The sequence below is a fragment of the Lissotriton helveticus genome, chromosome 1_1 (genome assembly GCF_964261635.1).
Source record: "Lissotriton helveticus chromosome 1_1, aLisHel1.1, whole genome shotgun sequence".
Classification (NCBI taxonomy): domain Eukaryota; kingdom Metazoa; phylum Chordata; class Amphibia; order Caudata; family Salamandridae; genus Lissotriton; species Lissotriton helveticus.
Window position 1 is genome coordinate 355,158,197 of NC_136057.1, and position 27,398 is coordinate 355,185,594.

The 27,398-nt window shown below is 44.0% G+C and overlaps 1 protein-coding gene across 27 annotated transcripts in view; it reads left to right on the forward strand.

Moving 5' to 3' along the window:
- Positions 1-27,398, forward strand: part of MICAL3 (microtubule associated monooxygenase, calponin and LIM domain containing 3) — a 2,019,125-nt gene that overhangs the window by 881,289 nt on the left and 1,110,438 nt on the right. For 22 of the 27 annotated variants that reach the window (XR_013606836.1, XM_078673602.1, XM_078673604.1 and 19 more), the window contains one exon: positions 11,701-11,877. Coding sequence is in view for 26 of the 27 variants with exons in the window: in XM_078673602.1 (XP_078529728.1) it covers positions 11,701-11,877 (177 nt within the window). In the remaining variant the exon portion in view is untranslated. The remainder of the gene's footprint in view (positions 1-11,700; positions 11,878-27,398) is intronic. The other 5 variants (XM_078673606.1, XM_078673626.1, XM_078673624.1 and 2 more) reach the window with 1 other exon arrangement.

Here is a 27,398-nt window from a genome sequence, read left to right on the forward strand (position 1 = left end):
CCCAGAATCGTGGCGGATGGCTAAGATAGTTACTTTTTTGAAAAATGGAAAGGTAGCAACTGATCCAGGTTCATATAGGCCAATCACCTTAATCAATAGCGATATCAAAATCAACTCTAAAATTTTTGCTAACAGACTGGCATCAGTTATTAAAAAATATCGTACCTCCCCAACAACATGGTTTTGTGCCCGGGCGCGAAACCGTTGATCATATACATTGAACAATTACCCTGTTTGATTATACTAAGGTTACAGGAGACCCTATGGCGCTAATTCTGTTGGATGCGGATAAAGCGTTTGATAGGGTCTCCTGGCCTTTTTTATGGGCTTTTCTGAAGTTTTACGGTGTAGGTGATGGATTTATTAAAGCCATACAGAGTATGTAAAGACCCAATCGCTCAAGTATCTGTGATGGGGGCACAGCCTGGGGTAATTAATATATTGTGAGGAACTAGACAAGGCTGCCTGTGTTCCCCCTTGTTATTTGCCCTATACATTGATCCTCTAATCAGGAAGATTTCGGATGATCAAGTAATACAACCTGTGCATGCTATTGGAGGAGATGTTAAAATTTTGGGTTATGCGGATCACTTAGCCATTTTGACACGCTCTCCACATGCGGCTTTAGATGAAATTAATATCTTAACCTCACAGTATGTTAGGATCTCTGGGTATCATTCAAATGAAAGCAAAACTCAGATAGTCTGCAATAGTAATGCCAGCTTGACAGATACGCGGGTAGTACCAAATGCCAGATTTCTAGGCATAGAAATGAGTTCAAAAACTGAAGAAATTGTCGAGATCAATCTTAAACCACTTTTACAAAAAATAGATTGGGACCAATGTACCCTCTAATTTTTTTCCTCTGTGGGCGGAGGTAGGGTCTATGTGCGCTGCAGGGAAGGCTATGTGCGCCAGGAACTATACCGCGCGTGGGGGAGCAGCGCCAAATATCACTCTAAAACTTTGCTTAAAAAAGTGACAAAACTGCATTCCCACACATACAGCGCCGCGTTAAGGGTCTTAAGGTAAGTTTGCAAGTTGGATACACACATCATGACATGAATTGGTTACACAGGCAATTACACTTCGGGTTTAGAAAAGCACAAGACCCCAACAGTGGTACCATCATTTGATTTTACTGCTGTAGTTGTAATGTTACTTGTTGTATTATATATCTGGATGCAGCGACCGAAAGAATCAGTATAACACCAGCCGGGCGACACACAAGCTAAGCAAATATTTCAAACTTATGTGTTACCTAAAAGTAAAGGCAGCAAGTCCAAAAGCACGACGTGTAAAGCATGATGGTGCTCAGACCTGTCCAGGCGGCCCTCTCTGTTCAGGGGGCACAGGAGCTAAATTATTGGCCATGCTGGAGAATTATTTCCAAGGTGCCCCGGGCGGCCGACTCCAGTCCACTGGGTATGGGAGAGTGCACTTCTGCATAATGCAGTCAGAAGACAGCGGTGAGAGTGCCGGTTGTCACCAGTGGAGAGTCAAGGTGCCGAGGTTAAGAAAAAGAACTACAGAACAAACACAGTAAGTATAACCACCAGCCATGGTCAGTCACGGTATTAACAGTCACAATCAAATTGAGGTAATTTTGGGAAAGAGCATGAAATTCTTTCTTTGGAAGTTCCAGACCTCCTATTGAGGAACATCTAAACCAAAGCCGTAAGCCATACACAGGGTATGTTAGCATGCCCGACTTATTAGCGGCGACATAAAATTTGAAACACGAGTTGGTGAATTACCTGGTGTGTATTCTAGCACCAAATGTTAACGTTTCGCCGAATACATCCGCCTTTGACAGAATTACTGAATAACGCAATCCACAGTAGGAACTGAGCTACAATTATGCAAGGGGCCCTGTAAGAAGCAAAAAGTGCTGGGAGCCAGAGTGAGAAACTCATGAGGAGAACTGCCTGTGAACAGCGAGACGACTAGGAAACAACTGTCATAACGTAAAGTGAAGAGCTCTCTGGGAATTTGTTCGCTCTCTCTGTTCCTGTCCATGACTTCCACTGGGACATATGTGGGGTTTGAATACGCCAATATTAGCCTGGCTATACTTCCTCCCTGGAAATTGTAGTTTTATACCCCGAAGATGGATCTACCCTCATCACTGCACACTTCTATAACATAGTTATTTCACAAAGGCAACAGATGTTCCCATGTCTGAAAGATGGCAAATACATATGCCAAAGTGATAAATCAGCCACAGGGCAGATGCTAGTTGAAGAATGTGGGATGAGCAAGTGTGAGGCCTGACAATGCCAAAGCTCAGGATCAAAAATAGGCAAAGAAATAAGCCAGCATTGCACTGTTTAGTGCATAGATAATCTGGGATGATGGTCACCAAGATTGTACCTCGGTGATTAAGAAACATGACAGAATGGAATTATTTGTAGCATCCAGAAAATGAATTCAAGAAATTCATAAGCAACACTGGAACCAATATTAGAACATTGGAATGTTGAGAGCTCCATTGTTCTCCCTGCTTCTACAGGCCAGTAAAGGCCCGCAGAGCAATATTCCAATGTTTTACAAAGGCATCACGGAGCTCGTGGGGATTTAAATTCTCTCGAGCTCCGAGAAGCCTTTGTTTTATTTGTTAGAACATTCTGCCCTCTAGTGGCAGAATGTTCTAATAGCCTTATAGCCCTTCGTAGCAGGGCTATACCGGCTATTAAAGTCCCTCTCCCTTGTTAAAGTCCCTTGCCTTCGGCTCTGCCTTTAACGCGGGAGCGGGCTTTTAATAGCCGGTATAGCACGCTACGGCGGGCTAGAAGGCTATATCAGATATAAAGTCATAAGAGATCTAATGTACAATAGAGGTGATATCTCATGTGAAAGAGTGTCACAAAATACTGAATAGCTGCTAGTGAAGAGAAAGGTGAAACAAAAAATGGAATGTGCAGGAGGCAAATCTCAGCTATACCAATGTAAGGTAGTCAATGCAATAGTACATACATCTGTCCTTTATTAAGAATTGGTACAGACCTCAATAGAGATCAACAATATAACAAATTAATAGTCATAAAAATATATATATATGACCAAGAGCCCGTGAGCTCGAAACGTGTCTGTTTTTGTGCCCAATAAAGAAAATGTAATCGTACCTGGCTGGTGTGGCTTGTCGAGCGAGAGGATCGAGTGGATATAATATATATTACCTACTGGCGATAGCCAGTAGGTATATATAGTTAGGATTTTTTTCCTATGGGATTTCTGAAAATTCTATGTCGAATAACTTTGGCGTTTGTGGACTGAATTGGCTGAAATTTTCAGGAAAATTGCACATTTTGTTTCTGAGCAGCCCCTGAAAATTTGGGGGGGTTTCGTCTAGGGGGGGGGGGCCGAGAAAAAAGGGGGGGTCCCAAATCGCATTTTTCCCATTCATATTTCCATAGGGCGGTTGGACTCACTTTTAGCTCGAACGGCTGAATGGATTTACACGAAACTTGGCAAAATTGTAGATATGGTTTGCCCGACGTGCCTTTGCTATGTCTCAATATATGTGCTCCAGTGGATTTTGAGAAATTAACGTTATAAAAAATATATATATCTGTGACAGCGCTCCGGTTAGCGCCCCGGTTCGCGTACCGGACGCGTAACGGAACTTCGCGAAGCGAAGCTGATTGGCTCTCCGGTGTCTGTCAACATTCTAAACAGTCCGGAGCGGCCGCCATCTTGTTTCACGGTAGGATCGAGAGACAAGATGTGGTGAAAAACGAAGGGGGTAATGAAGGAAAGGGGGCAAGGTAGATCCCTCCTGACCCCCTAGGATTGATGAGGGGGTTATTAAAGTGCCCCGCGAGGCAAAAAAAAAAAAAAATGTTTGCGATTTTTCGCGGTAGAGGCGCTTCCCGGTACGCGAACCGGGCAGCTAACCGGCAGCGTAACGGGAGTCCGCCATCTTGTGTTTTTGGAGCGTCCGGTTCGCGTACCGGGTAGCGTCCCGGTAAACGTAACAAGGGGAAAACCAAGAGAAACAGTAAAAAAAAAATTAAGGGAATAGATTTCCACCAAACTTGGCAAAATTGTATGGACTGTTTGTTTGATGTGCCTTTGCAAGGCCTCAAGATATGTGCACGTGTGGATTTTGTCTAATTAAGGTTAAAAAAAAATATATATCTGTAAGCGTGCTTATGTTACGGGTTTTGTTTGCGCTGTAGAGCCGATACGTCACGGTTATGCGACGCGTCATGAGGCGTCTCACGTGACTACGTGATACGTCACGTAATAAAGAATATATTTTACAGCTATAGATATTAGCGTTTAAAAAACCAATGAAATTCACTGAAAAAACCATAGTTTATAGACCATATATAGTTAGGAATTTGCATTTACAAAACCTTGAAAATTCGCTGAAAAAACCATAGGTTAGAGACCGTATATAGTTAGCTGGACATTTTATTGATATAAAACCAATGAAATTCCATATATAGTTAGTTGCACTAACTATATATTTTGCGCATCCGCAATCCAATGCTGATGATGTCACATATTACATCATTCATGACATGGTCAGTGACATCACTGATGACATCACTGATGACATCTCAAATGACATCACTGATGACATCTCATTTAACATCAATGATCACACCACTGATGATATACTTCATGTGATAATACAATGCACCTCCTTACACTCTAATATAACCTCTGTTACACCTAGTGTAAAATACAGAGTATCATTTTTATATTCAATTCTGTTTTATTTTGAACACAGCGTTAAGCCTACAACCTCATGCCGAGGCCGGCCGCGTATGAGATCTCTCTTGTGATTCAGTCCCAGTGTGGACGGGAAAGGAGCTTTAACACAGCGCCTTGCCTACAACCCTCTCGGGAGGGCCGGCCGCGTGGCTTAGGGGTGCATTGTGCAGGGACTTGTCGTATGCGAGAGTATATCCGCTTTTGCAAGTAGGGTATGTGTTCATGTGATAATACAATGCACCTCCTTACACTCTAATATAACCTCTGTTACACCTAGTGTAAAATACAGAGTATCATTTTTGAAACCATTGAGACACGAATACCATTTACTACATACGCACTCACTGATTCCTACGTCTACACACACATTCACTCATTCACCCATACAATCACTCGTACATACAGTCACTCATCATTACAACACTATCATATACACTCATACACCTATGCAGACACTCACACACTGCCACTCATCCATGGAGTTACTCACACACCTAGTCAGTCCTGTAAAGAATCAAACACACTTTCATTTCTTCATCTATACAGTTAAACACAGTTAAACACAGAACAGCTTACATTTTCACAGATATACTAACAATCAAATCCTTCATCCATACTCTTATACATCCACTCATTCTTCAATATGTAAAACATATTTAAACTTTAAAAAAACACACAGACACTTGATGATGTCATCAGTGATGTCATTTGAGATGTCATCAGTGATGTCATCAGTGATGTCACTGACCATGTCATGAATGATGTAATATGTGACATCATCAGCATTGGATTGCGGATGCGCGAAATATATAGTTAGTGCAACTAACTATTTGGTTTTATATCAATAAAATGTCCAGCTAACTATATATGGTCTCTAACCTATGGTTTTTTCAGTGAATTTTCAAGGTTTTGTAAATGCAAATTCCTAAATATATATGGTCTATAACCTATGGTTTTTTCAGTGAATATATATATATAACGCAACCAAATCCCAACTGGTAAAAATTTACAATCTATAAATTTAAAATATCAGGAGATGTGAGAGGTATGGTTGGATTTGACCAAATGGAATATTAGGGGTAAACCTTGTAGATATTTTCAGGTTGCCACAGTTTTCTATGTCTCAAGAGAAGTGTAACCTAACAATTTGGGCTTCAAGATAATGAGGCAGCTGCCCTGGAGTCTCCAACCCATGTTGCAGCCCAAACTCTCAAGTGCAAATTAAACATTTCTAAAAAGAATCATTTTTATCAGCAGGTCCAATAACGAGGTTCACATTGAGAAGTGGCCTTAAAGGCGAAGGTGGTGCGTGGAGACATTTGTATCCCCAGTTGATTTTATTTGTCAATGCTTGCACAGCTGTGACCTTGAAGAAGATTATAACCACTTCTATGCAAAGGATGAGAACTTGCTATTTTGAGTTTTATGCAAGTACGTTGTTAAGGTTCTAAATTTTTTTTACCTTTTTTAAATGTACATAGAGCAGGTAAAAAAAAAACACGTAATGTCAGATGGCTGTAAACAGGAGCAGCTTACCTTAAGGTGGAAATGCAAGCACACGCTCAGTGGAGTCTAGACAGTGAATGCCTAGCTCTTCCGAAGATTTAACCACTAGACTAAGCAACTCTCCAGACGGCCGGAATCCTAATTTACAAACAACTCTTTTCAAGACTCGTGGGGGTCCTGGATCGCTCAGGAAATTATTATTTGGCAGAAAACAAACGGGCAAGCAAGGTGCTCACTGATGCCTGCAGCACAAGAAGGATGAGACCTGAGAGTGTCAGTGAGTGTTAAACGCGGTCGTGACGAGTCTCCGGCAGCCGGTCCCAAACACTGTCTGCTCAGCTTGAGGAGAGTGAGCTACATACAGGCTGACACCGTAAAGTTAAATATTTATTTCTAAAAAGGTCATATATCACTAGGAGTTACTGTCTGTGAGCTACGACGAGTCTCCAGCAGCCGGTTCAGTCGTGAAGGGAGACAACACTGGTGGAGGTGCGAGCCGCGGTGGGCTGACAAACTTTAACTTAAAAAACCAGAACTGCCAGTTGGTCTCCCGCTCGCCCCTAGCGAAGTCCTGTCTCTGAAAATTGACAAAAAGCTGCATGCACGTGAATGCCGCCCCACTGCTGCAGCCAGCAAGCCAAGCGCAGCAGAACTGAAAGCAGCCTCACAAATAATATAAGATCCATGTCAACTTTTATTATAATCTCAACACATATTCTCAGCACCACAGCAGCAGTGCTCTGCACAGTGCCGTAATGCAGTCCTTAACACACACTCAGTGAGCCCACAGTCCTCTGGCACTCCCTCTCTGAGCACAAGTTTTGTGCGACGGCAGTGAGCCACACCGGTCACAGCCGCACATCACTGCTGCTCCCCGCAAAGGCCAAGATTTCGACTCAAGCGCGGCCATGATGGTGAGAGTGTTGATTCTATGCACATCCAACAGCAAGCACACTTATTATGCCGCATTGCCGGGATGCGGACAGCACACAGCACACACCATTCCTGTCGTGTCCCCCGCCGCTACCTGGGTCCCACCTCACTTCGTGACAGCGCCCGCACCTCCTATGGGCCCGCAACCACGCTTTCACCCTAACAACCCTTTGAGACACCCATTCCGGTTCTCTGTCTCCTGCTTGCTTGGTCTGCCTTTCACAAATGAAAGGCAGCAAGTCTACAAGCACAAAGTGGTTGTAGTCATGCTGCCTTTCATTTGTTAAGATAGCACAGCACTGAACAACCGGTCAGATTGTGTCCCTTTGTTAAAGTAATCATGTTAATCGCAGCGCTTGACGGGCGCCACGATTAACATGATTACTTTAACAAAGGGACACAATCTGACCGTTTTCACGCTGCACGCATTTTAAAAGCGGCGGCGTGAAGGTCCTCAGTTGCCTGTGCGCGCTGTGTAATTTACAATGCGTGCTCCAGGCGATAGATGTGCGCGCCCGCGCATCTGCGCAGCTTGGAGGGAACAGTGATTGGAATGCCCACAAAATAAATAATCTACATCTGACAATGATCGGCAGTTGAAATGCCATTAAAATGTTATTTCTCCCCAAAATTTTATATTGTTTTAGAGCAATTCCTCTCTTGATAAATAAGTCCTGGTTTCAAAAATTGGACCAGCTTGTCTCATGGTTTTTATGGGCTGGTAAACGTCCAAGAAGGGCCCTCAGACTCATGCCTCTGCCTAGAGATAGGGGAGGGTGGTCTGTGCCCAATTTTCAAACATATTATTGGTCAATCACTCTGAAACAGATTGGGGAATTATTAGATGGTGGAACTGCGGGCTGCCTGGATTTATCGATTTATCGTTTAATTTATTGTGTAGAGACTAGGGGACTTTTGTTGCGTCATATAGATTTTGCTTATTTTAAGAGGGTCAAATTTAAGGTTTTGTTTAGCGCCTTTAGGGTCTGGACTGCTGTCCGGAAAATGTTTGGAATCGGGCGGTTGCATTTTTATTCCTGAAAAATTTTGGGATGCATTTTTTAAAGTTTGGTTAGATAACTGGGTTCGCTGTATAGGGTATCTTATTTCTGATAATAAAATAATGTCTTTTGAAGCTATTAAAGAGACATTCAAGATAGAGAATAAACATTTTTTTCAAATATTTGCAGATCAGGGATTTTCTCTGTAAACGATCAGCTACTTGGGTGCGTATTCCGTTACTTGACTTGTTCAAGTGGGGTCACTCGACAACATCTGTTTTATACAAATTGGTAAATGGCAAGAGGGGTGATGATTTCGTGAAACAGTTTTACAGGTGGCAAACGATATTGCAAGCAGGGCAGGGAGAGTGCGAAGATTCTCTTTTGTACAGCCAAACGACTTGTATTTCCGCAAACCTGCAGGTACAATGCTTCAAGACCTGGTGCAGTCTATATATAACCCCGGCATGTATTTATAGATTGGGGGGGGTCCTCAGGGATCAATTGCCCACTGTGTGGTTTGCTTGCAGCGAATAGTACATATATGTTTGCTACCTGTTCTAGTTTGCTGCAAATGATAGCCAAAATCAAACAGCGTTTAGAAAATATTTTGGGATATTCAGTCTTACTGACCCTTCAGGTTATCATGTTAGGGATTTCTAACCAAAATATAGAGGAAGCGGACTGCAAATTGTTTTTTTAGCAATGGCTGTATTGCGCCTCTTTAGCTACAGTCTGGCTTGACCCGATTCCACCGTCAATACATGTCTGGTTCAGCAAAATATTATTTGGGTATCATTGGGAGATTTCGGTGTTTAGGAGAAGAGGAAACAGGGCTAGGAGAGAAGGAGAAAAGATCTGGAGATCTTTAACTAAATGGTTAAACCAGGTTGACACTCTAATGTCAGGTTGAATGGCTGTTTTTCTTTTGTTTTTGTTTCTAATCTTTCTCTTTTCCTCGAAGGGATCCACCGGGGTGGAGGGAGGTTAGGGTAAGTTAGAAAAAATGTTAAAAAAGGGGGTTTCGGATATGGTTGTTTATTCTTTTCTTTTTCTTTATGATATGTCATATTGTATCTATGTCCGATCCCCTAATAAAGACTATTAAAAAAAAAAAGCAGGTCTGTGTGAGCTTGTCAGTGAAAAATAACCAAAGGAAGTCGAATCCCTGACCTTGATCGTGTCTTTCCATGTGTATGAAGGCAGTCATACACAAACCAGTACCTACGAACATAAGGGCAATTTATGCTCTTTGAGTTATGAGCTCCTAAGCTAGGAGGCTGGTATTCATCAGTAGAGTTACTTTAACCCGCAGACTGAGTAGTATGGTAGTCCCATAAAAGATAATGAGCAAAACCAAGTGGCATTTTTGGTGTAATATAATTAACTAGGCTCACCTACTAATGCATTCCTAGAGTGACAATGTTAAGTGCACCAGAATACATGTATAAACTTTATAACCTATTTCCCCCTTAATCTTGCTACCCTTATCTTGTGACCTCTCACCTACTCAACCCATTCACCTTACTGTTACTTAGAAAATTATTTGACTATAAATTAATACTTACATTGTTTTGGGGAATGTAATAATTGTGTAGTCCTCAAAATATCTTGCTGCAAAAGAAATGCAGTTGAAGATTTTTTATCTGCTATGCTATAAAGCTTCGTTTTATTTGATACTCTTTGCTCACCATGTTTTCTAATCTAAATATTAAAATATTTGTTTTGTTAAATGACCACTCTGCCTCTCAGTTGAGAAATTGAGATCAGGTGGGCAAAGGTTGTTTGATTCAATTGTTCTGTGCTCCCAGATGACTGACAATTTCACCTTAGTGTCCTCGGACCATAGTCACTATTGACAAGGCTTTATGATCAGAAGTTATATACTGGCGAAATCGGAGTTGTTAGCGGAGGTGCCTCAATGATTTCTGTCTGTTTCAATCTTAATGAGATTTGGAAAGATGAAATGTGCAAGAGAAATTCACTTTCACACCTGTCATGAGAAACCCTTGAAGTAGGTACGAAATCTAGTACAGTGGTTCTTAACCTGTTGTCTGTGGACCCCTGGAAGTATACAGTCCCTACTCAGGATGCAAACATTAGTAGATTAATAAATGACATACACATAAAAAAGCAAGATGTAAAATTTCAAAATACTCTGTAAATGTGAAGGAATTTAAAATTGAAGCCTGCAAAATAAAGTTGAATGTTTGCATTGTACGCATTCCGTCCCTCATTTGTTTGTTGTAACACTTTTCGCCCTAAGTGGGATGGGTATGCCCAGACGTGGGTCCCTTGCTCACTGTGCAACTGGATTCAAGCTAGCCTGGCTCATGAAGAGTGACATACCCTGAAACCGGTCCCAGGATGCTTGTTTTCGGTCCAGGGAGGACCAGCTTGGTAGTTCGGTCTGGACTGTTCCTATGTGGCACAGGGTGAAGACTGATTTGCATATGGCTGGGTCAAAACTGGGGTGGCTTAGTGGGCAAAAGAACTATGGCTTTAACCCAGATCCTTTGACTGGGAGAATGTTTGCATTGTCAGCATTCCGTCCATCATTTGTTTGCTGTAACAATGCAAATAAAGTTGGCATCCTTAGTAGCACATGTACAGAAAACAGTAATATGGACAATTGGTGGCCTCAAACAAAGCACTAATATGTGCAGAAAAGAAGAAAATGCATTAGGAGCAAAAAGTCAAAGTTTTTTAAAAATAAAGCTATGGTTTGCTAAATTTCAATTTCTCATTCAAAATTTTGATTTTTGTAGATATTTTTGTGTCCATTAAAGACATTTTTCATAATTTATATATTTCAGTAGTTATTTTTTATACTTATTTCCTTAGTTGTGTGTATTCTTTCGGGGTTTATATCAAAGAAATGTTATTATGGACATATCCCGGGCTTCAAAAGGTGAGACAGTGGGGGTCCACGCAAGTCAAAAGGATAAGAACTGCCGATATACTATATTAAATCGGCTCGCAGTATTTAAATGCCTACTAATCTGGGGCAGAGTTCATCATCTGGCTTTGTCGATCTCTTCTAGGCCCATGCAATACAATTAATCCTCTAACTCACCCTGTCTCTCGAAGTAAATGTAAAAAAGTGCTTTTAAATTCCAATTATTAGGCCAACATATAAGACATTATTTTACACTATTCATGAAGAATAGAGAATGTGGAAAATAGACCCTTATCTTTGTAGACATCCTATTTCTTTACGTTAGAGACTATAAGGGAAGGACTGGAATATGTAAGTGTTATTGGAAATGTCTTACTTATTCGCAGTTATTGATAACTTTAAATGTGTTTCCAAGTTAGAGGGTTTTTCAAATGCATTAACAAAGTTTGATTTTGTTCTGTAGGTCAAATGACCCTCTACCCGTGGGTATTGAGCGGTCTTGTTAGTGAATGGTCAGCCAGGATAAGGCTTGCAATGCAACAGTGTGGCCCTAGAATATGATTTCGTTTTTAACATTGTATCGGCTTCTAGAAGTTGGAATTTTCAGTATAAATCCTTTCATTTGCCCTTCGGTAGCAGGATGAAGTTCCACGAAGTGTCCGGGAAGAGAGGCCGACTCTTGTCAGTGCACTAACTGAAAGGAGGATTGATGCTGCTGTTGGGAACCAGAACAAAGTAAAGTCCATGGCTAACCAGCTTCTTGCCAAATTTGAAGAAAATGCTCCAGCCCCGAACACCGGTTTGCGGAGACAGGTAATGTAACAAGAGTCTTAATATGGTTTATGGGGGAGAACAAAAGAGTAGTTAGAGCTGCACTCCACACACAAAACTATAACACTATTTGTGGGTATTCGGCCAGCATCTTCTCCAGCTGTGTCTCTCAATGTGCTCATGCTGTTGATTGGTGTGGAATAGGGATCTTTCCATACAGCATTATTGCAGTATTCTTTTTGAATTTACAAGGCAAAGATCATATCTGGCGACGGGGCTGTGGAAATGGCTCGGTTAAGGAAGGTGCTCATTGGGTATCTTTTATAAGAAAAGATTACTTACCTTGGGTAAAGTTTTTGTGATGGATGTATTAGCTTTTGCAGATGTCTTATGACCCTCCTATCACCTATGTTGCTTTTTCTTTTCTTTTTCTTGTTGAATTGGCTCCATCCTCTTCTATGTTTGCCATAATGGAGGCTTTGAAAATGTATTTGATGAAATCGCGGTCACCAATGGCTGGGCACCCTTTAACTTGGATAAATGGTATATATTTCACAACAGAGGAGTTGCAAGGCAGGGCACCTCCTGATGTTGGTTATGCATGTAGCTGTAATAGTTCACAGATATAAGGATTTCAGAACTGATAACCATCAAAGGTCATTGTAAAAATTGCTCTATGAATTGTTCTTTACCTTATTTATTTAATTCCAGGGACAGCTCCTCCGTAATCGATCCACTGCCCAGAGCCAGCAGATGATAATATAAAATGATAATAACACTATGTTATTATCATTTTATTTATTGCTATCTGAGCCAAGATAGAGACGTAGGCAAAGCAAGTAGTACAGGAAGGGCCGGGCATGGCAGAGAGGAGTAGTGTGCACTTATAAGTGGGCATGTCAGTTTAGCTGGTCGTCTTAGGCTGGCCAAACAGACATGTGCATTTATGTTTCTCAAGCCCAGTTGTGTTGCTTAGCTGTGTTGGAGAAAAGCCAAGAGGCTACCAGGTACTGCCTGAGCAACAAATGAGGCCGCTTAGACCAATCCTTGCACTGCTCTCCTAGCATGAGAGCAGCGCCTGGATTGGGTGGGGAGCCTGTGCTATCAGGCCCATTCACTTCCGGTCCGGATGAAAGGAGGAATGAGGCGGGCTGGCGCGTAGCAGCAGGTAAGATTTTTTTTAGTTTTAGTTTAACCCCCAGCTTCCCTACCACTTTAGGCATCCGGCACTGTTTAATTCCATCACTGGGTCTTGGGTGTACGATACAGATGCCAAATGGACAGTGTGTGTTAGCCCACTTGATGACCGAGGAAGAGACGTGAGCATGCACCATAAACAATTTCACAGTAAAGTTCCATAATAATTTGATCCGATTCATAGTTCAATGCTCTTTTTTAATTTGCCATTCACTATACCTCAATGGAAGTATTTTATAGATACATAGGTACATTTGTGTTCTATACCATTGTGTAGGTTACACAAACAATTTATTGGTGTAATAACTAAGTATGTTGTCAAGAAGAGTCTCTCAGGTATCACATAGAATTTACTGATAGATGTGACTGCATTCTGTACTACTGTCTACACTAAAAAGAATCCACTGATAGGAGTTAAAATAAAAACATTTGAACTGTTTGTTGGTCTGTGCAACCATAGTAAATGTAACACAAACGCATTTAGAAACAATGCTAATTACCAAAGGAGTGGTCATCGAATCGGGAATATGGCATTTCTTTTTTTTACTGTTTTATATTTTTTTCTGTTGAATTCATTGGTTGTAATTTGTTGAAGAAACTTTCTTTTAAAATGGGTCTGCAGTGTATCATGAAAATGTATTGTAATTTCAGGTAATCCTAGAAACCTTTGCTCCTTTTGAATATTTAGCCAACTGCCTAAAACTATGACAACATATATCTGGTTGTATACATTCCATGAGCTTAGTGAATTTGGCGATTTCTTTACATCAATAAATAACTCTGGCTGTAATATTTCAATGGGGCCGCCCTCAATCAACAAAACTTTCGAAAGAGTTAAAAAAATCATGTTATACATTTCACTAATATTTGCATTCAAAACAAACTCGAGCCGTCTTTACTCAGCTCAGTCATTTCACTGCTTTCAAATCTCACTTCTTCTGCTATAGTGTAACATTATGATTTCTAGATCTGCAATCAATCACTACTTTTTACCGTTGCCAGTGTATGGGAAATGTTTCTAAAACGTTCAAATCAAGAAATAAATCAATGTAGCCCAAGTAAAATCTTACCAACTAGTCTCTGTCCACATTAAGAAGCATGGTCGCTTTATAGGAAGAGTTCTGTTAAAATCGATGTAGCAACTTTAAGTGTTTACCATGCCACTAATGTGCGATTTACAAGCTAGTAAAACGCATTTCTCCTATGCGTGTAAGGCCATAGGATACCACCATGATGTTGAAATTTCTTAAAACTGTTTCGGGATGCTCCTATAAGAGGTCAGAGCTCTAAGAAGAGTACTTCATTTCAGTGAGCAGCAGCGTTCCTTATGCCAAAATACACATAGATTTTTTTAGTTATATACTAGCTATGACGCTGTCCATTTACTAGCCATGATGGTCTTGTATTTCGTTTAGTTTCTTCACGATGCCCAAGAACTTCTTTGAACCATCCAGTGTAGAGTCACAAATTTGGAGTTTGTCAGTGTACAGAATTAGACTTGGAAAAGTCTAAATAATAGTTAATAGCATTCAAAAGATTGAATGGGGCTGGTTTGGACCCATGATGGCAACATTTAGGAGTACTGTACTGGGCTCCATGCTCTCAAGCACCATAGCTCCAATGGTCACCAAGTGAAATCTGGATGAGGGGAGATTACAGTAACAAAGCGGAGCAGCTTCTGCGAGAAATGCAGTTGTGCTGCGTTTTAGGCAGCAGGAGCTACAGGGACTCCTCTTTCTTGCTGCCTGGCCTGCTGAGGGAGGCCTGCAGGTTCCACGCTAATTGTCGATGTTTGTGAGGAAAGCCCTACACAGGGAAGTTCAAAGCGTAATTTAACTCTGGGACTTCCCGGAATATTTTGTACGTTGGGCAGAGAAGTGGATGACGACCTGAAGAGCAGCAGCCTGACTGTGGCCCTGGCAGACATGCAAATGGCATCTGGGAAGTGAGGAAGGCGTGAGGCAGAAAACACCTGGATAGTTGATGGTCATCTGTGACCAGCTACCACAAAGTTCCTTTGGGAATAGTGAGAACTCCACTGGTTCCAGATTTTGTCTCTTGTATGGCTAAAGGGGCTCGAATAGAACATTAAGGTGTGTGGTGACCTAGATATTCTTAGCAAGCCATGCCTCTTTCTGCGATGCTTCCTTCCCTCAGACTTGCTTAAGTCACTACTCTAGCCCCCGCGTGTAATCAGCCTACGCTATACCCCTTTCAGCCCTCACTTCTATTAGAGTTTCCTTCTTCCTGGGCCCTCTGTCCCCAATATTTCCCTTTTGCCAATATTTGTATTTCTACCTGCATTCCTTTCTTCTAAACTAAACTAAAGATGGGGGCTAACAAGAAGTTTGTGTGTACAAAGAATAATAGTTAGTGAAGAATAGGAGTGGGCATGGAGGTGACATTGTGTCCCCATCACCCTTTTGGGTGGTGAGGTGGGAGGTTAGGACTGTGGTTGAGTGATGGAGCTTAAACCTTCACATTTTAAAGCAATAAATATGCCATGAACCAAAACCAGCAACAACCCCCCCCCCTCTAAAAAAAAACCTCTTAAATACAAAGTGATAAAACAGGAAGGTGAAATGCTACAACAGAGATATCCTAAGACAATAAAGATTTAGTTAATTAGAAAGTAAAAGAATTACCCAACCTGTACTACAAAATTGACTTGTCCATGCTGCCAAATTCTGTATTGCTGAGTTAAAATCATGCTGCTGGAGTTTCATGCACATTTCCATAATAGTTGAAGCAGAGTGAATGTGCTGCACTTTTAAAGGGGGCTGGGGCTTGATTTTTATTTGTTTGTAGTCAATTAAAAGGTTTGCTTTGCATAGATTGTGTATGCTTGTGCCTGAATATTTAGTACTTAAACTGTTGGGCTTACAACATTTTCTGTGGTGACAAGAAGAATGAATATTAAAACAAAATAATGTAGAGCCGATCTGTACTGAATTTTTATGCATCGTTTCAACGTCATGTTACTTAAGGAAAAGCACCTCCATGGTGTCACTTGCACAATAAACCATAACAGTCTATAATTGGGAACTGTTGGGAAAACTAACTTCCCACTCAGTCAAATATTTATTTGTATGCCTAATAAAAACCATTGCAAAAATTCTCTAATTCTGCATACAAAAAACATTAAAAAATAGCTTTCATAAAAAGAACATACACTTTTAAACATACATATTTAAATATTGGTATCAAAGCATGCCAATCAGGCATAGGTATCCTGACATATACACCACTAAAAAGTAGGTGGGCCCCCAAAGTGCATGAAGTGATTAAGGCGCTGTCAAATGTTGCTGTGGCTTAAGACAGAGTGGCATTTCAGGTTACTGTATTTTCCAGGCACTCCTGCCTTTAAAATGTACGTCTTATCTCAATTCAGTTGAAATCATGCTCGTTAGTGTCCGGGGGGCCTCAGGTAATCGCTGGAGCAGTGTTAAAGTCCCCGAAAGTACCTAAAGTGTGTGAAGTGCTGTCTTAACAGATTCCTCACAAATCACAGGCACATTTCACGAGCCTCATGATACATTTCTTCTGATAGATACATCTGCCAGTGGATTCCTCACCTTGTGAATATCCCCCTGCGTCAGCAACGTTCGGAAAACTCTTTTGTAGCACGCCGGCGTGGACGACGTCACAGGAGCACGGAATCGCGCGCGACTCCGGCTGACGTCACCGACTCCTTATTAGGCCTACGTCGGCGTGATGACATCAGTTCCCTTTTTTCCGCGTTGTCGACGCTAATGGTTTCTTGGGATCTCTTGTGTTGCGGATAGTAACTTTGTTGCTATTTGTGTGTTTCTGTATCTTTTTCGAGCTGTTGTCTTTCGTCGAAGATGTCGTGGGAGAAGACCGTGTTTAAGCAGTGCGGATCGTGTGCCAGGATGATTTCCATAACCGATCCACATAATGATTGCTTGTGGTGTCTGGGCTCGGACCACGATGTCGGAGGCTGTCGATCCTGTTCTAAAATGAACCCGAAGGCTCTGCATTATTGAGAGGCTAAACTCCTTCTGGCCAAGGTAAAAGGAAAGGATGCCAAGAGGTCTTCGAGGTCAAGGTCCAGACGCTCGAAGTCGAGGTCGAAGACGAGGTCGAGGTCCCGATCGGCGTCGAAGTCGGCTTCGGGACATGCTTCGGGTTCCTCGAAGAAAAAACATAAGAGGAAGAAGCATAGCTCGAGGCACCATTCCGGCAGGGAGTCTGATTCGAAGAAGAGGTCTTCATCTCGTAAGCATCATAAAGACTTTTTGTCTCCCTCACCATCTCGTGAGCCTGAAGGTGAAGCCTCGCCTTTTCAGTCCCGAGCACCATCTCCGGATCCGGGACCGGATCCGTGTCAGTCTTCTGTGCATGAGGAAGAAGACGCTGAGGATCCTCAGGCTTCGGCGACTCTGGTGCATCATCCAGAGGAACAGGAGGGTCAAGAAGAAACTATTCCGGTGCAGCCTCTTTTGGAGCAGCCAGTGGGTTCGTACCCTCCGTTTCCTGGTCCTGGACAGGACCCCTCGCATTTCCTTAATGCTATGTATGGCGTGTATGCGAGAGCAATGTGCCCCACTGGTGCACCGGCTGGTCCCATGGGTCCATTGTCGTACAACTTGGGTGTCCCTCAAGCTTACGCTCGGCGCCTTTTATGCCGTTTTTGCAGACGCCATATCCACCTTGGCTTGGTTCGGCACCGCCGAGGTCATCGACTCCGCACACGGCTTCGCCGGCTCCGGAGTGTCCTCTGGATCGGATTCGAGACTCTATGCCGGTTCCAGCTTCCCATCCTCCGGCTGTTCCAGCTCCTCACTCGACATCGGCCCGACTCCGTCGGAGTCGTTACCGGATCCGACGACTTCGGTTCGGTTGGAGTGGTCGAGGCGTAAAGCTCAGCGTCTCATGGAAGAGAAGGAGTATGAGGATCCTGAAGTAGAGGAAGGCGAACTTCAGGCTCAGGAAGATTATTTTGAGGAGCTGCATAGTGCAAGTGGTTTGGAATTTTCCCCTGAATGGGGGTTGCCTGCAGTTTCTGATGCACCCTCTAAGGATGTGGCTCCATACCATGTTGTTATTAGAAAGGCTGCAGAATTGCTGAACGTAACTTTGCCTTCTGTGGAGTTTAAATCGAACATCCTTACTGAGGTTCTACATTCACCTTCTTCTGTTGTTGAGCCGACTCTCCCGTTCACTGAGGCTCTCACTGAACCGATATTGGAAGTCTGAAAAAAGCCTTTGACTGCTCCTGCGGTGTCTAGAACAGTGGCGAGACCCTATAGGGTGGCACCTGGTGACCCTGAGTTCTTAACTTCTCATCCTTCGCCAGAAAGTCTGGTTGTTCAGGCGGCTTGTTCAAAGAGATCGGCAGGTGCTTTTCCCTAGGTTCCAGGGGATAAGGACTCTAAAAAGTTGGATCAGAATGCTAAGAAGGTATTCTCGTCAAGTAGCATGGCCCTGAAATCGACAAATGCTACTTGTCTGCTGGTTAGATATGTACATGCTTTGATGGACACGGTTAAGCAGTTATCATCTATGCTTCCGAGGAGGATAGGAAGAACTTCAATGAGGTAGTGTCTGACACGCAGGCTGCGGCTCGCCAAGTGATTCAGAGTGGCATGGACACGGCGGACTCTGTGGCTAGAATAATGGGATCTTCAGTGGCCACTAGAAGGGCCGCTTGTTTAAAATCATCCACATTTTCGACTGATGTCCAGGCTGCTCTGTTGGATTTGCCTTTTGATGGCACTGGCCTTTTTGGGAAGAAGGCTGACGCTGCCTTAGAAAGGTTCAAAGATAGCAAGGCGACTGCAAGGTCTTTGGGCTTACAGACTAGAGGCTCTTCCACCAGGAAATTCAGGGGTTTTGGAAGGTCTACTTTTCGTACCTATAAGCAGAGCCAACAGCAGCAGCAACGGCAGAATCCTTTGTACAAGTCCTATAGAGGTGGACAAAGGGGTCGTGCCCGTGGTCGTCAAGCCTCCTCATCCTCAACTTCCTCCTCTAATACCCACCCCCCGCCTACAACAGCAAAGCAGCCCTAGATCCACCATTCTGGATCATGAGGCTCCTGTAGGGGGTCGGCTTACCTATTTTATACGAGAGTGGGAATCGGTTACATCAAATCTTTGGGTTCTCAATCTCGTAGAGAATGGGTATGCTCTTCCCTTTCGGGAATTTCCCCCAAATTACCCTCCTTGCCAATGTTATTGTTCGGAGGACCACCTGCTTCTCTTGCAGGAAGAAGTCCTGGCGCTTTTCAGAAAGGGTGCGATAGAGGTGGTTCCGGAGCAGGAAAGGGGTCAGGGATGCTAATCCCGGTATTTCCTGATCCCCAAGAAGGATGGCAGGCTTCGTCCAATTCTGGACCTCAGGGATTTGAACCTCTTTCTCAAACAGGATAAGTTCAAGATGCTCACTCTTGCGCAGGTTCTTCAGGCACTGATGGAAGAAGACTGGATGGTGTTGATCGACTTGCAGGATGCGTATTTTCATATTCTGATCCTGAAGTCGCACAGGAAGTATCTCCGTTTTACGGTGGGTTCGCAACACTACCAGTTTTCGGTCCTTCCGTTTGGACTTACTACTGTGCCTCGAGTCTTCACCAAGGTGATGGCTGTGGTGGCAACGCATCTCAGAAGGTCGGGGATTCCAGTTTTCCCCTATCTGGACGACTGGCTGATCAAAGAATAGTCGCCGGAGAAGGTGCTCCATCATTTGCAAGAGACAACTCAGTTGTTACACAGGTTGGGTTTTTCGATAAATGTACCCAAGTCTCACCTGGTGCCCTCCCAGCGCAACCTGTTCATAGGTGCGGTACTGGACACTACTGTGTGTCGTGCATTCCCCCCTCCTCCTCCTCAAAGGATTCGCGACATACAGGAAATGATTCCTTTATTTCACAATGGAGCGGTTGTTCCAGTCCTGAAGGTCCTTCGTCTGCTCGATCTGATGGCTTCTTGCATTCTATTGGTCAACCATGCACGCTGGCACATGAGGGCACTCCAGTGGTGCCTCCGCAGGCACTGGTATCAGCACAACGGAGATCTCAGGGAGTCAGTGAGGATCTCCAAAGAAACTGCGGCGGATCTGTCTTGGTGGGGCGTGAAGGCAATCTGTCTCAAGGAAAGCCTTTTCAGCTACCTCCATCGGTGGCCACAGTGATAACGGATGCATCCACTCTAGGGTGGGGTGCTCATCTGGGGGACCTGGAGGTCAAGGGTCTTGGGTCTCCAGAGGAAAGGTTGCTTCACATCAACCTTCTGGAATTGCGGGATATACGTTTGGCGCTCAAGACCTTCCTACCTTCCCTTCGCGGTCGGTCGGTTCAAGTCCTGACGGACAACACCACCGCGATGTGGTATGTCAACAAGCAGGGAGGAGTAGGGTCACGGTGTCTCTGCAGAGAGGCTCTGCGTCTCTGATCTTGGGTTCAGGACCATCAGATTTGTCTAATGGCAAACCATCTGGCCGGGGTTCTGAACGTACGTGCAGACAGTCTCAGTCGGCAGTTCTCGGCCGACCACGAGTGGAGGCTTCACCCGGAGGTGGTTCGTCACGTCTTCCGGACATGGGGAACTCCTCAGGTGGACCTGTTTGCCACTCACGAGAATGCTCACTGCCCGTCATTCTGCAGCCTTCAGTTTCCAATGCAAGGAGCTCTGGGAGACGTGTTTCAGTTGAGTTGGGACTCGCAACTCCTTTATGGGTTTCCTCCCATACCCTTGATTCCTCGGGTTCTGAGGAAGATACGCCAAGACCGGGCCCAAGTTATATTGATCACCCCGGATTGGCCAAGAAGGGTGTGGTACACAGATCTACTCCACCTCTCCTCGTGCTCGCTGCTCCGTCTCCCTCACAGGACCGACCTCCTCTCCCAGATGGAGGGGCAGGTTCTACACCCCCACCTCCAGACCTTACACCTTCATGCCTGGAGATTGAACGGGGCATCCTGAGTTCCTTTTCTCTCCCCCACGATGTGGTGGATGTCATCTTGTCAGCCAGGCGTGACTCCACCAAGTACATTTATTCTTATAGATGGTCGAAATGTATTGCTTGGTGCGGGGAGAAGTCCGTTGACCCTTGAAGGGCTCGTTTGTCCAATATACTACCATTTGCATTTTCCTTGGCCCAGCAGGGTTTTGCGGTGGCAACTATCAAAGGTTATTTGTCGGCCTTATCAGCTTTCCTTTATTTGCCAGACCAGCCCTCTTTATTTAAATCTCCTTTTGTTTTACGTTTCATTAAGGGCCTTACGAATACATTTCCTCCTACACCTTTTATTGTTCCTCAATGGGACTTGAACCTTGTTCTTACGTTCTTGATGGGATCTCCTTTTGAACCTTTACCCACATGTCCCTTGAGACTTTTGTCTTTTAAAACGGTCTTCCTGGTCGCAATTACCTCGGCAAGGAGGGTAAGTGAGCTTCAAGCTCTTAGTTCAAAGCCCCCATTCTTGACCATTCATGCTGAAAGAATGGTTCTCAGGACCAGGGCTGCTTTTCTGCCTAAGGTGGTAACTCCATTCCATTTAGGACAGTCCGTTACCCTCCCTACCTTTTATCCTCCCCCCTCACCCTTCCAAGGAGGAGGAGAGGCTTCATCGCTTGGACCCTAAGAGGGCGGTGAGCTTCTACCTGGACAGGACAAGGGAGTTCAGGTTGGATGACCAGCTGTTCGTTGGTTTTGCTGACTGCAGGAAAGGAAGATCTGTGCACAAACACACTCTTTCAAGATGGATAATATTATGCATCAAGATGTGCTACTCCCTGGCGGGTAAGGACCCTCCTGAGGGTATAAGAGCTCACTCTACTAAAGCAAAGTCTGCTACTTCTGCTTAATCTAGAGGTGTACCTGTTGAGGATATTTGCAGAGCCGCGACTTGGGCCTCCCTCCACACTTTCGCAAAGCATTACTGCTTGGATGCTGAGGTGAGGAGGGACGGTCACTATGCCCGCTCTGTCCTCCAGGATTTTCTGGTATAGGAGAGTGGACACCCTCCTCCGGGAGTGGGGACTGCTGTGGGACTCTATTCACAAGGTGAGGAATCCACTGGCAGATGTATCTATCAGAAGAACAAGTTACTTACCTTCGGTAACGCTTTTTCTGGTAGATACATTATCTGCCTGTGGATTCCTCACTGACCCACCCACCTCCCCGTTGTCCACTCTGCTATACCTAAGTTTATGTATTTTCATGTATATTTATATTTATATTTGTATATATATTGGGTTTTTCATACCTTTGCTACGCACTGTGTGTGCAGTTTTGAATTGTATGTACTATGTACACTGTATATTTGTATATCTACTGTCATTGGTCCGTTTGGGTGCCTCGAAGGCACGGAAAAAAGGGCGGAACTGATGTCATCACGCCGACGTAGGCCTAATAAGGAGTCGGTGACGTCAGCCGGAGTCGCGCGCAATGCCGTGCTCCTGTGACGTCGTCCACGCCGGCGTGCTACAAAAGAGTTTTCCGAACATTGCTGATGCAGGGTCATATTCACAAGGTGATGAATCCACAGGCAGATACTGTATCTACCAGAAAAAGCGTTACCGAAGGTAAGTAACTTGTTCGTTAATGCAAAAAATGCAGGTTGAAGAGGTGACCAGCAGGAAGATGACTGGTAGATGCATTAATCACGATGGGCCTAGTTGTTCAATGTTCTCTCAAACACCTTCATAAATTTCACGATTTTTCCTGCCAGGACAGAATGTTCAGCAGAGAGACAAGCAAATATGGCCTGTCTGCAGGAGTAAATGCCCAGAACCATAAACTGTGGTTTTAAAAGAGCCTGTCTTTCTTTTAGCAAGGCGGGGCAAATGCAGGTAATGTGCGTAAGTGTTACCTTGCAGGATGGCCAATACTTGCATAGGTTATTTGGACTGTTTCTTTTTTGTTCTGGTAGACATTCCAAAGTCGGTAGCCCCAAGCCTATATTGAATAAGTTGTTGTTTGACATGCTTTGCCGTACATTTGTGTGTGACCAGATGCTGTCCCAATTTAATAAAGCTTCCTAGAACCGACCAGGCATGCAAGCTTGAAGCGGTTTTTTGTTTGTTGGATAACCATGATATCTGATGCGGCATTTTGGTGATTATGCTTTTTAAATTAGCATAGGAGGTGGTGGTTGCCCTTAGTACCGCAGCCTGTAGGTTCTTGACCGTTTCTTCCAGATAGGCCCGGGCAGTGGAGTAGCTAGCTGTTTTTGATATTTCTATGCAGAGTTTGTTCTCTAATGTAGCAGTACCTGCTGTGTGAAGTTGAAACAAACTTTTCAGGGAGGCGGCTTGTCTTTCCAGGACTTGACTGTACAGACCAAATCCAAGCCAGGTTTACGCTGGGGTGGTGTGTTGGGGTGGGACTTTCCTTGCAGCAAGCTTCTGCCATAATAAGTTCAGTGGAACTGAGCCAAATTCTTCTTTTAAGTCCACAAAGCAAGGGTATAACAAGGATTTGGTTTTGATTGTTTTAACTACTAGTGATGACAATGCAAGATTTGTGGTAGTTCCCAGCCCCTTTCTAAAACCTGCTTGGTGGTGGTGGGGGGTTGGGGGGGAGCAATGTTATTTTCATCCACCCATGTCTCCCATTCTCCTAGTAGGAGATCTGCATCGTATTTGGCTTCATTGTTCAACAGGAAGATTTGTCGATAGTTTCCCGGCTCAGAGGGCCTCCCTCCTTTGTAAATGGGGTGAATTATCGCCCCTTTCCGATACTCTGGAGACACCGTGATTGAAAAATAGGGTTAGTAGAGAGGCCCATTATTCCGGGTTGTCTTTAAACAATGTTGCGGTAGGCCGTTTGGTCCTGGGGCACTTTTTCCTGTCCCCCTTCCGATGACATCTAGAACCTGGTTACAGGACTAGCTTATTAATTCTGTGAATAGTTACCCCCCGCAGTTCTGACTGCTATATACTCTGTACCTTGTAAGGATTGATGGACCATTTGTGCTGAGGTGTCTTAAATGATTCCAGCTGCTGGGAGGCTTTAGTAAGATAATGCCTGCTTACTTTGAGCCGTGGTGATATAGTCTTCCCATTGATGAACAGCAATGTTTGCGAGTTGCCACTGGGATGGCTTGTTGGCACCAGTTCATGATCTCCCAATTCTTTTTTGCATTACTTGATTTACTTGGCAAGAGGAGGGTCGCTGAGAAATTGTCATGAGCAGTGCGCCCAAGTACCCATATTTCCTCTTTGTATAGCTTCCTGGTGACTACAATTTTTGCAGCCAAGGCCATCGCAATTGGATTGTGTTTAAGGGTTTTGAACAGTTTGCGTAGTTCCTTTTAAATGAGTTGGAAGCCTACTTCAAAGTCTTTAGTCTTGTAAAAGAACATGCACTCTCTGACTAGAATGGAAACTGGGAGGTGATGCTCCATATTCCCTGCAGCATAATTACTTAAAATGTTTACCCGTGCTTAACCACTTCTGCTTCATCGATTAAGCTGCTTAGACCTCTTTCATTCCAGGAGCCTATTTTTAAGCCATTGTTTGAGCCAAGGAGTCTGGACTGCCTGTAGTGTTTCTCAGGATTGAAAGAAATTTCTTTTGAACGGTCTCTGTTATAAGTACTTGTCGTAACAGTGTCGAAGAACTGTGCTGGGTACCCTTCAGTCCCATATCTTGTTAGCTTTATTCCCCAGTTTTTAAAATGTTCCTTTTCATGTCATATTTGTGTAGCTTGCTCAGGTGTGAACTTGGTTATTAGAGTTGGTTCCTTAGATTGCTTCCCTCTTGGCAGATGGAACGCTATTGTGTATTGTGCTTGTAAGATGAGCCAGGGACACATGGCTTCCCAGTAGTTTTAAAATATTTTCCCTGTTTAAAGATATCTTGGGTGGGCCTCTTGAGGCACATTCAGGATACAGGACTATCTTGGTGCCTGATTTGGGAGTTGGTCTTGCACATTGAGCTGTATTATTATTAAATTAATCCAAGATTAGTGGTTGTGTGTTCACACCTGTTTTTTTCTGTCCAGGGAGAGGGGATGCACTACGGGGAAGTCTGAGTCAGCTGTCCAATTGTTGAGGAGGTACAGGTCTAGACTTCTGTAATAATGGAATTCCTCAATTTGGGGTGTTGAATTTGCATTCTTGCTTTGTGGGAGATTTCCTTTAAGCTGCGATTGTTGATGCTGAAAAACTTTCTCCTGATGGCTGCCCTGTATGGTGAACTCAGTGCTGTCTATCTTCTTTGAGATTTGAAGGGATTTAACTTCTGTGATTGCTACTGCCATGCACTGGATCTTTTTGGTGATACTCGGTTTCTATGTGAATCTCCACTATGCACAAGGTCTTCCGTGAGCCCCATATTGAATGCAGTGATTTGAGCGTATTCTTTGGTTCTGAGCTCTGGATGCCCTTTGCGGTAATAAAAATCTTGGAGCAAGTGGGAGCGTGTTTTGAAATCTCTCCTTGATACTTTGACAGCAGTGGAAGATTTAGTTCTGATTTGGTAGGGTCTTCCACAGACTTGCTTCCATGGCTACTGTTGTGCCCTGATTACATTAATGTTTGAGCTGTTTGGGACTTTAAATCAGCGATGATAGATGCAAGAACTTCTGGCAGAGTCGACAATTTATTTAGGATAGGTGAACAGGCACATTTTTCTTGCTAAGGTGGAGACAAAGGGTCCGGCGCTGGTGATGACTCTTGCGCTTCTATGATGAGGTTGTTAAGCTTGTCATCTATACCTGACACAAACCTACCCATGATGTTCAAGATCCACTTAAACTTCTAGTTTTCTTAAATGAAACTTGAGTGATTGCACGATGAAATTGAGTGGTAGCGGTGCAGGCCAGCAGTCATCATACTCGCTGGTGGTGCGGTCACGGGGTGGGTAGAGGGAGGGGGGATTTGTGAGAGACATAGATTGTATCCTTTGTACTCAAAGGAAGGGAAGTAGCAAGTGGGTCAGTGGGGAGTTATTTGCGCTCGTATTCTTCCCATCCTGGATGCTTAAGCGCCGATGTAGTGCAAGGTCCAAGGGGGTGGGGTGGGGGTGGGAGTAGGGTGTTGTATGCCTCCCAACTTTATCAACATCAACTTACTTGGGGTACACATTGTACTTGACAATTTTTACATGGTTATGTTGGTGTGGGCTACTGGGAGGGGCTTGAAGAAACTGAGTAAGGAGAGGGTGTGAGGCAGGATTCTGGAAACAGGGCTTTTGGGTGACCATGCTGATTGAATTTGCCAGGCGAGGGTGTATGCTTGAGGGGATGGATGATTTACTATTTTGGTGGATTTGATCCCCATTGACGGTCATCCCAGGAAGCCTCTGGTCCTGCTAGGATGATCTGTGGGTGTTGAATGTTTCCTACGTGGCTAATTTTAGGGTCTATGACCATGTCTTTGCCCACTTCTGCCTCTAGAGTACATGGATACATTGCGATGCTGCGGACCATTTAATTTTGGTGTGAGCTGTCCTTGTGGTCACGTATTGTCATATGTGTAGACATAATGAAAAAGTTTACTGTGGAGGAAGCTATGCTTTTAGTGCCACACTGTACCACTCGGAGTTTTGCAGTGGGCTCTGGCAGCTAGAATGGCAGCCTGGTGAGGTGTGCGGTGGAGAGGTAAAGAGTGCCTAACGTGCAGGGGGAAGGGTGTGGCAATGATGAAGTAATTAGGCCTGATGAGAGCGTAATGGAAGTAAACGGTGGTGTGGCATGAAAGCACCACGACTGGCGCAAGCCGTACCAGCCTTAAGCCAGCTGCTACCATGCAGCATGCGGGTTGCAGCCTAGTGCACTCACTCATCTTGACCCTCTTGTTGCTTGCCGCACTGAGCCGCGATGCTGCTGTGGGTGTTGCCCCTCTTCCTCTGTCCTTTCTTCTGGTGGAGTCGTGCAGACCATGGCGACTGCAGCAGATGCCGGCCGCAACCCCCTCTGCTCTTTCTCCAGTTGGGACGATTTGCTGAACAGCAGTCGCAAAGAGACCAGAGGGCCGAGCAGGGAACAGCTGCAGTTGGCCCGGAGGAGACTATCCCGCCCTCGTGCGCGTGTGCCAGTCTATAAGTATGCTGTAGGTACCGATATAAGACTGAACTTAAAAAGGGCAGCGTATTCACTGACATCAAGGTGTTGACAGTGGTGGGAGGTATCATCATTCTGGAGGTTGTGAAATGCCACACGACGGTGATGTTGAAGTGGAGCTAAAGCATTTTTCTGGAGTTAGACATTTTTGCTACATAACAGGTTCTGTAACTGAGTGTCTGCATACTGTTAAAACTTACAAGCAAGCAGTGCTTACAGTGGGGAATAGAAGTCAAAATGAAAACAGACTAACATGATACTTTGTAGTGGAGATTGTGCTAAAATTTGCTAAATTAAGATAAAATCCATGTTCGAAGCATGTGAGCTGTAGA